General features: G+C 44.8%; 1 protein-coding gene across 3 annotated transcripts; it reads right to left on the minus strand.

Moving 5' to 3' along the window:
• Positions 1-781: 781 nt before the first annotated feature.
• On the minus strand, positions 782-12,717 carry fpgs (folylpolyglutamate synthase). 3 transcript variants are annotated; one of them, XM_068574668.1, is made up of 15 exons: positions 12,571-12,717; positions 11,732-11,860; positions 11,559-11,612; positions 11,312-11,376; positions 10,226-10,340; positions 8,891-8,968; positions 8,450-8,511; positions 6,271-6,373; positions 5,375-5,452; positions 5,128-5,275; positions 4,862-4,945; positions 4,247-4,397; positions 3,837-3,912; positions 2,462-2,528; positions 782-2,067 (listed from the first exon to the last, which is right to left on the minus strand). In XM_068574668.1, exons 1-15 carry the CDS (start codon positions 12,715-12,717, stop codon positions 1,697-1,699), a joined length of 1,728 nt encoding a protein of 575 aa, XP_068430769.1. In that variant the 3' UTR covers positions 782-1,696. The 3 variants fall into 3 exon arrangements, with proteins under 3 accessions (XP_068430769.1, XP_068430770.1, XP_068430771.1); XM_068574669.1 differs by having other exon boundaries at positions 5,080-5,275; positions 12,571-12,713; XM_068574670.1 differs by lacking the exon at positions 12,571-12,717 and adding an exon at positions 12,319-12,549 and having other exon boundaries at positions 5,080-5,275.
• Between the last annotated feature and the right edge of the window lie 326 nt (positions 12,718-13,043).

Below are 13,043 nucleotides of genomic sequence, written 5' to 3' on the forward strand. Positions count from 1 at the left end.
AGCGCTTTTTTTTTTACATTAGTAATTCATATTGTGCATAATTTGACATTGTTGTTGGTAATAAATTAATTTTAGCACCAAAAAATCTGAAGAGCCAAAAGAGCCGGAAGGCCCATCACCACGCCACCCGCAGCGCTGAACCTCGTCTTTGTTAACATACGTGCAATAAATGGTTCTGATTCTGATAAAGCCCATGAGCAAAATAAATACAAAGAGCAACAACTTCTTTTTTAGCATGGACAAAACACTGTCAGTAGGTCCTGAGTCCCCCTCTCCTCTGCCTTTCGGTTTCAGAGCCGGTGATCCAGTTCTGACTTCCACATTGAAAATGAAGGCAGACCAGCTTCTGGGGACCAGAGGACCAGAAGCTGGTCTGCCTTCCTTTCTGGCCCCCAGAGGACCACATTGTCCACCTCATAAGCATGAACACGTTTGTATTATAATTCAACTTTTCCTGAAAGTTCATGGTCTCCAGTTGGCGCCCCCTTGTGGAGATTACACGTCACAGCAGCTTCACGTGGAACTATTTAGTCACTACTGCCTCCGAGATAACGTCTTTGTCAATAGATACAAATACTGTGAGCCTCAGCGCCACCTAGCGGTCTGTACTGGTGGCTCAGGAGGAGCAGGCCAACCCCACAAATGTTGATGACATGCAGATGGTGAGTTCAGGGTCCCTCTGAGGGTAGTAAACGGAACTTTCCCTACAGTTCATACAAAAATAAAAACATTTAGACAGGAATTGAAAGAAATGATGAACACAATTTACAGATCTATATTTTTTATTGACTCATTTTAAAGACATGCCCCTATTGGACAAGTTCCATCTTAGTGCATTTTCTTCACGTCTGGATTTGAAACTCCATTGAGGTCAAAGGGTGGATGGATATGAACGAACTTCCTGTCAAGCTCTGTGAGCGTCACTGGATGAATCACCATGGCAACATTAAGACATAATTAGTACATATTACACTCCGTATTTTATACAGTTCCAATTTCTTTCAAAATGATACATACAATAATTGTATGTAGGACTGTGAGATAGATGAGGGGTCGTTCCAGTGTAAAACGGATGAACTTGATGGAGTTACATGTATCCATCCTGTGCCAACACTGTTGGATTATGTACACTTCTCGAAAAAGAAATGTGTAGGCCATGTGTATGAAACGCAAAACAGAAGTAGGAACCATGTCAAATGAAAATGGCTTTCATTTATTAATTAAAAAAGAAAAAAAAAGTTAAAGGGTCAAGAGTTCCAAATCGAAAGTAAAAACTCAACTCCATGAAGCTCTTTTTTGGTGCAATTAAGTGAATCTTGTAAGGAGCGAGCACAGGGGGTCAGCTCACATTGTCGTGTAAAGGAAGTGCCCTTTTCACTTCCTGTAAACATATTTGGCTTCAAGTAAGACGAGAGATGTGAGCTCCACGCGCTTGTGCTGTCGTCCGTAAGGCTCTGGGTGAAGTTGGGCCTTTCGTGAGGACTGGAGCGGCCTCGGTCCAAACTCGGGGCTCCTAGCGTCTGCTCCGATACCTGGGCGAGCTAATCCCATATAGGTACACACCTGAAGTCACTGTCCAAGAGCAAGGACGCCAAAACCCTTTTCGATACAGTCACAAGTCACTTTTCCTTTAAATAGGTCCATGTGCATGTAAGCAGAGCGTGCCATCATCTGACTGTTTGACATTGACTGACGTTTACTTAGAGGAAGCCGTGTCGAGGTGTTTGAGGACCCCCCCCACTAAGTGGAGGCTTCCGGTGATGAGGATGTGGATCTCGGCTGCATCGCAGAGCAGAGCAGCTTTGGCCATGATGCTGGGTTTAACTGGTACGTCTCTCTTGGCTGGGTCTGCCAGCACTGAATCCCTGCCCTGGGTGATCCACTGGAGGGCACTGAGGATGCAGGGAAAGACCAGGGTGTCTGCCTTCTTTTCAGGGGCCAGGCGGTCCTCAATGAGCAGCTGAGGACCTTTGGTATGGCCCGGGCCGTTGTGGAGATGCCAGCTTCTCTCGTTGTCCAAGCAGCGAGTCAACATGTTCTCCACCGAGACGTTGAAGTTCTGCTGGTCTGAAGTGAGGGAATGACAGGAATCAATGTTGTTCACAGGAGGGCAAAGTATTACAGATAGGACCATTTTCAAATCTATCTTCAGCAACGGATATCTAAAGCAATAGTTCAACATTTCGGATGTGCTTATTGGCTTTCTTTAAGACAACTGGTTTGTTTTATGTATTGCCCCAACAACTGTGAGGTGCAGTGACTGCGCCTGCTGAGGTTAGGATGTCAAACCGAGGTTCAGTGTTCGTTGCATTGACCAAAACACTGCCTGTCCAGAAGAGGGAATGGGCCTCAACAGTATGCTTTGATACTAGCTCATGTGAAGCACACGTATGGTCCTTTCATGGTTTAACAGTTCAACGTTTGAGTCAAAAAACAGAAACAACCGGCTCCACAACCTCACCTGCATTGCAAGAAGTGATGGCTTCAGTGATGTTTGGGCAGAACACAGCAAAATCAAAATGACACGGCTGAAAAGAGAAAGTAAAAAACATGAATGTCAGCTGACGTGTGTACTGACAGTATGTAGCTATGTAACTATACTCTGGAATAAAAAACACATATAGCAGTAATAATTATCTTTAGCAATGTTAAAAGGAACCAGAATCAACATGTTAGTAAAAGAAAAAAGTTTCCTATTAACATTGTAACTATCTTTACTAAAGCACCAAAGAAGTGGCAGCAGGTTGACACTTGTAAGTGTATAAAATAGCCTATTGCATAACAGTAGTGCATACAGCTCTATACATTAGTGTATACAGTAGTAGTACAGTTTGAGATGACAGGTCATTACTAGACCGGACCACACAAGCAGCAGCTCTGAGAAGTCTACCTTCAGGAAGTCACCTGCTATGACCACACAGACTTCAGACAGCTCGGTTAGAAGTCCATGTTCTGCCTTTGCCATCATGGTCGTGTTTTCTCTTCTTGAAACACATTGCAATCCAGTGCAAATGCTTATTATCAAACTATGTGGTCAAGTTTGAGGTTAGATTTGTTAGAAGTTTTGCTCTAATATGGTCCAAATCATGGATATAAAAATGAAGACATTGATTTGGTTAAAGCGTCCATATGATTCCATCAGTAACCACCTGAATCCTTCTCCATTGGTCCATGTGCGTGTGGTGATGTATGGAGGTAAAGCCTTCAGTTACGCTGAGCTGCTGTTATCTCGCTCAGCTGGGATTTCAGAGAGTATAGGGAGAGGAAAGACGTCACCGAGTACTGATTGACAGACCACGTGAGTCAAATGGCACAAGAAGCCTAATCCTACTTTACAATAATCCAGTCTATGTTTACCATCATTAAACTCAATACAATATAGCATCAATAAGGTCGGTGAAAATGATGAAAACAGTGGCATTAGAAAGTGTCAGAGGAACAGCCACTACTTTCTCCAGGAGTACTTGCCCCTCCAAGCTAGCTACTTTTGCTCATGGCTGGCTGCTCTGTATCCTGGTGGACAGCCATCTGATTACAATACACAGTCTGCCTGGAGTCACTGGGAGACAGAAGACAGTACACATACAGCTTCCAGTCCTGAAGAAGCCTCTTATAAACATTAGACATTGGAGGCCACCCAACATCTGACCCTTCAAAGTATTCTGGAGAGCAGTGCATTGGGATGCATGTGTTAATGGAGAGAGGAGAAGCACAGAGGGAGACTCCACGACACTGTATTTAAATGGAGAGTTGACGATGAGGAGATACTGTATCAATGCTGTGAATGTCAACTTTAACACCTGTAATAGCTGTGAAGACAATGGCCTTGTACTCACCACCAGTAGTTTGAGCATAGCTGACGAGTCTCTCTCTCCGGTGGCATTGAAGAGCAAAACTCTGGCCACAGGTCCACTACAACACAAACATGTCATGGCATTAAATCAGTCCCGTTTAAAAAATAAAGTCTGCTTCTCTAGAATCCGAAACAATCACGCAGTCTGATTTCTCTTTTCCACCAAGCTCAGTTCACATCTGCAAAGCAACATGAGGATGAGTGAGCTGGGCTACAGCTTCATGTAACAACCTTTTAACATATAGTCTCGTGCCACTGCCCTAAACCAGTAGGCTGGAGCGCTTCATTTCTAGAGCACCTCTAGCACAGACTGTGTGAAGGGACTCATCCCACCAGCAGTGACCCGTACAGCGAGCCATCAGGTTGCTAGATAGATGCGGGTACACCACTCACCTGGCCGTCCTTTCATGCTGCGCTGCCATGTCTCTGAACCAGTGGACACAGGCATGCATACTGCGCATGGTGTGAGCTCCATCCAGGAAGTAGGTGACCGCTCCGTGTTTAAGAGTCTGATTCCTTCCAGGCCACTCCGTGTCTGCCAGACCTGAGATCAAACTTTACTAATATCACAACGTTTGAAACAAAGACCACATGTCATTCCTACATTTTGTAAATATGACCTTGCCTCCAAGCCTAATATGTCGATGTAGTCACTGCTTTGGGATAATTTCTTAATGCAGACATTAAAAAAAGGCACTAGGGTTGTTAGTTCCTTAAACAATACACAACATCCGTTCATTAAAAAAAAAATCCAAGCAATGTAGTTATTTTAACTGAAATAACCCTAATCTATCATTGTCTAATCACACATCAAAGCAGGACCTTGTAAACCATTTGGATGTTGTTCAAGTCAACTAATAGAAGATTATTATTTCTAAAATGTTATTACTTTCATAGCTGCTCACGTTGCAGACAAATGTATGTCCCAATACGAGTTGTGAGGTTACAGCTCAGGCCAAGACCTAAATCTCCTGATCTCCTTTTGTTCAGATGTTCTTCAGGACTCACCTTTCATCATGATGGGGCTGGGCTTGAAGGGAAGCACCTGCCGCACTGCTGGCTTCTCATCACCGGGGGAGAGAAAGCTCTCATCTGTTGAGCAGGAGAAGTGAAGACTATAGCCACATGGAATATACAGTCAGACGTAGGCGTTAGCTCGGCTTTATGAGAGGACATTCATAGAACAAGACACAGCTGGTTGCTTCCAACCCTCTTCTGTCCCTCACCAAGAGGAGCGCTCTCTTGTGATGGGACATACAGATCTCCCATCCCACCTGGTAGACATCTTTTCTGCAGCCAAGAATGACTCAGCTGGAGGGCCAGGGAGGCGTTGGATCGCTGGTGCTGCCCTGCCAGGCCCAGACGCAAAGGTCCACAGTCTGCCTGGTAGTCCTCCAGCTCTGGACACACCCACAGAGGACACTACGACAAAACAACAGCTTAGACCACATTACAGGAACCTGGAGGCGAGATTTCGGTTCCTGACTGAAAACTCAGCATGAGTGTGACTTGGTAACTTACTCTGATCTCTGTGGCCCTGCTCCCCAGCATAGCCATGGCATCCTCTGGCTGCTTGACTGTAAAGGCAGGAACCCCAGGCTGGAAACACACCCACATGAGGACCAGTCAATGGGCTCACAGAGCAGCAGACAAGTAGAACTATACTGCACAACAATGAGTCCTTGTAATCTTAACATCTGATGAGGCAGAATTTAAGCATGAAAAAACATAACTAACTGTTTAGGTTTAATCTTGACCTTAAAGTACTTATAAGCATTTTTCAGCACTTTCAAATAGAATTCACGTTTTTCATCAGTGGATGAAGTTTACTCAGTTTATCATAATTTATGCGAGCTGTCAAAGCTCTTCAAACTCTTCACCTGCTAACCCCTGCTCCCTACTCTTCACCCGCTAACCCCTGCTCCCTACTCTTCACCCGCTAACCCCTGCTCCCTACCCTTCACCCGCTAACCCCTGCTCCCTACTCTTCACCCGCTAACCCCTGCTCCCTACCCTTCACCCGCTAGCCCCTGCTCCCTGCCCTTCACCCGCTAGCCCCTGCTCCCTGCTCTTCACCCGCTAGCCCCTGCTCTTCACCTGCTAACCCCTGCTCCCTACTCTTCACCTGCTAACCCCTGCTCCCTACTCTTCACCTGCTAACCCCTGCTCCCTACCCTTCACCCGTTAACCCCTGCTCCCTACCCTTCACCCGCTAACCCCTGCTCTTCACCTGTTAACCCCTGCTCCCTGCTCCCTACCCTCCACCAAAGGACTTCTTCACTTTAGTTTGCTCCATTGTCTTTTTATATTTTGTTTTGTTCCGTGTGCTTTGTCCTATGTAAAACGTCTTTGAGCATTTTGAAAAGCGCTTTATAAAATTAAAGTATTATTACTACGGAGGAGTACAGTCAACACACCTTGAAGATGCCTCCTTTTTGCCAGGCGATCTTTTCAATGGTGTCACCAAGAATCTGAGTGTGGTCTATCCCCAGAGAGGAGATGCCACACACCCATGGCCTCCTTTGGACACAGAACCAGAGGAGAGAGCAAAACTTCATGCTGACAGCAAATCCATAACTTCAGGTGGTGATGAATAGGGATGGGATCACTAGAGGCTTCACCATACCATATGAGCACAATACCCAAGTCACCACACCATATTATTGGGATTTTAAACCGATCAGAATAAGAATGGCCATTTGATTAATTGCATGATTTTTCTGTGATTAACTGCATTATGCGCAAAAAACTTTCAAAGTAATGCTATCAGGACAATACAACAGGCTCTCTGTGAGCAACAGCAAGTTCACAAAAGAATATAAATCAGTTTCTTTTTTTATAAACAGGCACCAGAAGAATCATTTGCCTTTCATCAGGCAGCAACATAAACAGTCTGTTCAGTAGTAAGGGTCTCCTTTTGTCCATGTTCAAACAGTAACATTCAAAAGAATTCACAAGCAGTCAAAGCATGTGAAGCAGCAGCCAGTTCATTCATATAATTAGTGGTGGAAGTGACTGACTAATTGTTCAGTTGTTCAAAAGACTGACAGCCAGTGTGAAGAAGCTGTTCTTGTGTCTGGTGGTTTTGGCGTACAGTGTTCTCTGTAGCGCATACCAGAGGGGAGGAGTTGGAACAGCTTGTGTCCAACCCTGTTTTAAGATGAGGTGCTTTTATCTTGAAGGCGAGAAACAGTTGAAACCGTTGAACGGCTAAAGCTACGGTGTTTAAAGACTCGTCTGTCGGAGGGTTGCGCTACTGCGTGTAACTCTGAGAGAACAGTGATGTCCAGCAGTCTCAGTGAGAGCAACAGCTGCTGCTCGTTGTAACGTAGTGCGCTGCGTTTCATACAGCTTGTATTCTCCTGACGACGGTGCGTCTAGAGGCTCACGCGCTCCGGCAGTCGTTGGATTAAGGACGCTGGTTGCTGCATCAATGCTGCGTAATGTTAAGCCCCTCCCAATGCAAGAAATTATTTTATCATGCGTTTTTTTATACATCCTACACCATTATACACGCACGCAGCAATCCATTAACCAATGGATACACTTTATGAGCATCCTGTTGGGTGTCCGGGCATTGTGATATTTCTAAAGATTTCACTTTCTTATACAGAAAACTGTTATTGAAAACGCTTGGATACAGTTGTTGTTGTTGTTGTCGTCAAAAGGTGGCATAGCCAGTCATTAGGGTTTGAGGCAATTACTTTCCCACAGGGCTAGGTAGGTTTGGATAGCTTTTGTTCCCAGTAAATGAAATCATTTTATCAAACCAGCTTTTGTATTTACTCTGGTTATCAGGGCATCATTTAAGTGTAACAAATACGCAAAGAAAATGAAAATAAAAAACAGGAAGGGACCATTTTGAAATGCCAAAAATTGCAGGTCGACACATTCCTGGGACCTGAAACAGGAGCGTAACAAAAGAGTCTATTCGTGGACATTTTGTTTTTTACAGTTAAAAGTACCTTCCACATTGTCTTCATGTTTAAATTCAACACAATATGAGGCTGACAATGCCCAATCGACTAACAACATCCGTGTTGCTAAAGCACTATCACATTTAGTAAATATTTTACAGAACTTAAAACATAGCAAAGCACTCCGTTGCGTAATCAGTGGGGCTTTAGACTTTGGCCCAAAACAGATATGGTCTGTTGGAGGAGGAGCACTCACTGGGTCACCTGATGTCACCTGGGTCCTCACCAGAGAGACACTTCTATCCAAACGCTTAACATTGACAGCGTCAGGCTTTACCATCACTCACACTACAGGAAGTGAGTATATTTAATAAAATGTCAAACTATCAGGCTCCTCGATGGTGGACGTACCATCAGGACAGCAGAAACTCTCTTCTTCTACATCTTCGGCCACAAATTAAAAACGCATCTTTTATCCAAATACATCTTGAGTAAAAAAGACAATCAATAAAAAAAGTACTTTTGGGCTTGAATTGAACTTTGTGGATTTTTGTTCTGAGTTTGTACTCGTGGTTGAATGCAATTATTGTAAGTCGCTTTGGATAAAAGCGTCAGCTCAATGAAATGTACTACCAGCCCAAAAGTAAATTACCATGGTTTAATAAATATTGAGTCTTACCGTATAATGTTGGTGCAGTCATATGCACCTCCAATCCCAACTTCTATTACAGCCAAATCCACCTGGACGACCAACAGAGATCTTTAGAGTCAGATGAAGTTAATCATTCAAGTAAAAACCTTCCGCCTTCTAGTATGTTTGAGGATAAAGAAGTCAGTCGATTAGTCTGTCCATCAAACGCAATGATGCAACACATGACATAAACACAACCTACAGGCCAGAGAGTTCGTTCTGGACCATTTCAGCTTTTGTGATGTTGCACAACAGGTCACCTCTAAAAACAAGTGAGTAGAATCTCATCAGACTCAAAACAGTGACCATGTTCACAAGTGTTTACCTTTAGTGCCAAATGATGAGTCTCTAACTTGTGTAGATGCCCAAGAAACATTGGTTTCCTCTGAGCTGACTGCTAAAGAAGACAGCAGAGGGCTGCTAGCATACCTTCTCCTGAAGGAACACATGGAAGGCCAAGATGGTGAGGAAACGGAAGTATGCCGGCATCGTCCCTCCATGGGCGTCCTGAAGGGGTCAAAGAGAGGGAGAAGGTGACTGCTAACCTTGTTAGCAAAGTACATAAGCAATATAATAGACCAGTTGATGCAAGAGTTTACGTGGCGTTTTGTATTTTTAAATCGTAATCCCAGCACTACAGACTACAGCATCATACGTGTTTTGGGGGAAGCGAGAATCCCTTTACAGTCAAGCCATTCATCTGCCAGGGTCTGTTTGATCGCTCCATTGTGTCAGAATCAAGAGTTCAAAGTTTACACATGGAGCTATACTAATCAAAGGAGGTAAACTATTCAAATGACTTGATTACTGTGTAATGTGAAAGTTAATCATTCCCTCAGCTCTGCAGAGGTTCTTTCTCTTCTGACCAGTCCCAGCATTCAAGAGTACTTGTCACCATCACCCATTAAGGGGTCGAGACTAAGGTGCTGCCCACCAGTAGACACCGCTACGGGAAGTTCAGTGACTTCATATAAAAGTATTGCAATGTGTCAGATTTTGTGTTTACAGCCCTGATGGTTAAGTCAACATAAACCCAGAGAAACAACGATCATTATCGATTGGACCTGAGGCATGAATAGCAGGAACTGCACACTGGACACTAAAAACACCACCTTAATTATTTTCATGCCAGAGCCGACCCCGGTTTTACATTTTATACACGCCACTGCGCGGCATCACAGGCCGCTTGTACCTGAGGCCTGGTTCTTTTGGTCTTGACCCAGAATTGGTGACCTCAGGGATTATCTCACCCCCCCCGGCACCTTGCCACCAAGGAGCTTTTCGACTACCTTTGTGGCCTCCGCCAGGCATATGAGACCAGCCCCAATTCTTTAAGCTTTCGTCTCTTTTGTTTTTCAGGACTGCGCAGTTCAATGCATTTGCGTTTATGATTTCTGTCATGATTTATTTCAGCCGTCAGCATTCACACACATTCTCTGCCGAAAATACATTTCTAGTCTCTCAGTGGGATTACTTCTCTATGGCTCACACTAAGTGTATAGTTCAAATAATTACCTAAATCGTCTAAAATATCCAGAGACTCAAACTGCACATTGACTTCTGTTAATGTGTCACATGCTGGTCATGCTCATCCTGACATGAGGGCTCTCATTTACTATTTAACTTGGTTACAGGCTGTGACGCTAATGAGTAGCCGTGTCTGGAAGTCAGGTTGCTTTCCAGCTGGACATCTTCAGTCAAACAGACACACAACATGTCAAAGTGAGAAGGGAACGCCTTTTCAAGCTTAACATCTCTACCTACCTTAGTTTCATCCAGTCGTCCATAAACCTGCCAAAAGTACTTAGTGAAGAGCTCTCTTCCAATGGGCTGTCCGTTGATCCGGATCCTCTCTCTGACTTGTACCAAATGTGGGGAACTACAACCAAGCAAGGGAAATGAAAAGGTGTGTTTAGTCACTCTGACTGAAACATAAGTAGATAAACACCATGGCAAGTTGCATCAATATGAAGGTCACTTGTGAAATAGTTGTATTACACTTGCAGCTCTATGTAACAGACCAATATCAATGATGTCGGTGGCAACATATGGTACTTTTTAATAAATGCAGGTAATGCTATTAAAATGGGTCATTAATGAAATGATGCAAAAAACAAGTCAAACTCCACAATGTGTTTAAATAAAGGTTCTCTGGAAGATGAAACCAAGATGAACTTGTTCCAGAATGATGGGAAGAGAAAAGTGTAGAGAAGAAAGGAGCGGCTCCTGATCCGAAGCAAAGCACATCCTCATCACGGGCTGGAAGGGTGAGTACGGGTGTTCATTGATGATGTCACAGCTGATCGAATCAGCAGGATGAGTTTTGAGGTGTTTAATGTGATACGATCAACTGAGATTCAAAACTGATTGGACAGTGCTGACCAGACAGATGGATAATAACCCGAAACACGCTGAGAACAGCCCAAGAGCTTCTCAAGAGAAATACATGGAATATTCTTCAATGGCCAAGTCAGTCACCTGATCGCCACCCAAGTGAGCTTTTCCATGAAAAGTGAAGCAGAAAGACGACAAACAAGCAGCACCTGAAGGCTAAAGAAAGACCTGCAACACATCTCATGAGAGACTCAGTGTCTCGTGACGACTACGGGTTTGAGACTTAAGGCAATCACTGACTGCAAGAACAACCTGAAGCCTCGTGCCCCTGAACGTCTCCACAGCGCCACGACAGAAGAATGCCAATGACTTCCCCTTAAGTTACGGGTCGTTACGTTTCAGCAGAGGACAGAGGTCAGTTATGTTGCTCAATACCATCTACGGTTTCAAAACAAAAAGCACGAGGCCATGCACAGACCCCTTCCTCCATCTGTATTCAATGAGCTGGAGTTTTACCTGTAAAATCCTGTGCGGAAGCCATAACTTCTCAAAATCTGCTCGGTGAACGCACACGTTGAGCCCTGAAGGAAATGAAAACACTTAGAGGCCACGTTTCACAACAGCTTACATGACCTGCCAGAGATTACGCAATGTGAACTTAGGAATAGTGTTGGATCTAAACGTAAACAACCAATATGTCAATACGCGTGTATGATCAAAGCATTCTTTAAAATGCTCCATGGAAAACACTCAAGCGGCTCACCTTGCCCTTTGTTCCTGTAACGTGAATGATATTCAGATGGTCGAGTTCCTCCACCTTTCAAACAGGCACAACACCAGATTAGACACAGAAATACAGACTCTATCCACCAGACCACATGACACGCTTTGTAATCCTGGGACACGAGCAGTGCTGGACCGAGCTAACGGACTCACTGTGAGGCCAGCCCGTTCCAGGAAGCCTCTCATGGCCTGGAGCTGCAGCTGAGGGTGGCTCCGCTCCCGGCGGACTTGCTCCAGGGCGCTGGCGTTGGTCTGTAGTGTGTTAAGAGTGCAAATGGCATCCTGGAGAGAAAGCAAAGAGTTATGCATTTACAGCCACAGCACACGAGCACAGCGTGGTTGCTGCTCCACAGCCTTTGACTTGTTGCTGCGCCAAGAACAAGGTGCTGGCAACTGGTCCCAGTCAAGGACCAGTTGGACCCAACCGCAGTTTAGAACCACAAACTGGGACCTTTAGGACAGAGAAGTAAACAGGATGTGACTGTTCATTGTGCTGTACAATAAAGAGACTATAACAACTTTAACAAATATTTAGTATGTAGAACCATTCACAGGTGTGTGTGTGTGTGTGTGTGTGTGTGTGTGTGTGTGTGTGTGTGTGTGTGCGTGTGTGTGTGTAGAGAGACAGGATAAACGGGTCTTTCTTGAGGCGGTGTTGACAGATGCTTGTGTATTTAGCTCAAGTAGTTTCACTAATGTTGAGTAGAAACCAAACACAACACACACGAGCAGCTGCTAACTTTGCTCTTGGTGTGAGTCCAGCAGAGGTCCAGACCACGTGTCCGCACACGGGCTCAGTCCCGTCTGGCCGGTGGACGTGGGCTCGGTCCATACGGGAACTTTTCACGGTCCGGTCCCTCCAAAAGCCTCATGAAGTGTCAGCCATGTTTCTATCGTCTCCAAACGCGCCACTCTTCTACTAACTTGTCCAACTAGCGGTGGCGGCTAGCCGCTAGCAGCTGGCGCGGACCGACCGGGAGGGAAGCGCGTACCTGGTACTCCATGCCGGGTATCTTCGGGGCCGCCTTGGTGCTGTAGTACCGGACTGAAAGGCCCGGCAGGCTACCGGTCCAGTTGTGCTTTCGGAGTCGCGCGGCCAACACGGAGCCCCGCTGCCACGCGCTCCACAGGAACAGCATCTCGGCGCATGGAGCTGTCACGTGGAGCTGTCACAGGAAGCTGCAACACGCTGACGTCACGACACGCCCCATCATCAACTTCTTCTTTACAAACTTTACAGCTTTTATAGAAAATATGTTTGATTATATTTCCCGGTATTATTTCATCAGGCTCTCGATTAGCAGGGTACCTTGATGGTGTCTTGGTGATAATCCATGTGGACCGGAACTTGTTTATGTTTATGACACAACAACCAACCATCTTCTCCTGCCTGGATATGGAAAACCATATCAAACATATCAAATATATATATATATATATATATATATATATATATATATATATA

Source organism: Clinocottus analis, unplaced genomic scaffold, assembly GCF_023055335.1.
Source record: "Clinocottus analis isolate CAN_PGR_092001 unplaced genomic scaffold, fCliAna1.0.p SCAF_13, whole genome shotgun sequence".
In the NCBI taxonomy this organism is placed as follows: Eukaryota; Metazoa; Chordata; class Actinopteri; order Perciformes; family Cottidae; genus Clinocottus; species Clinocottus analis.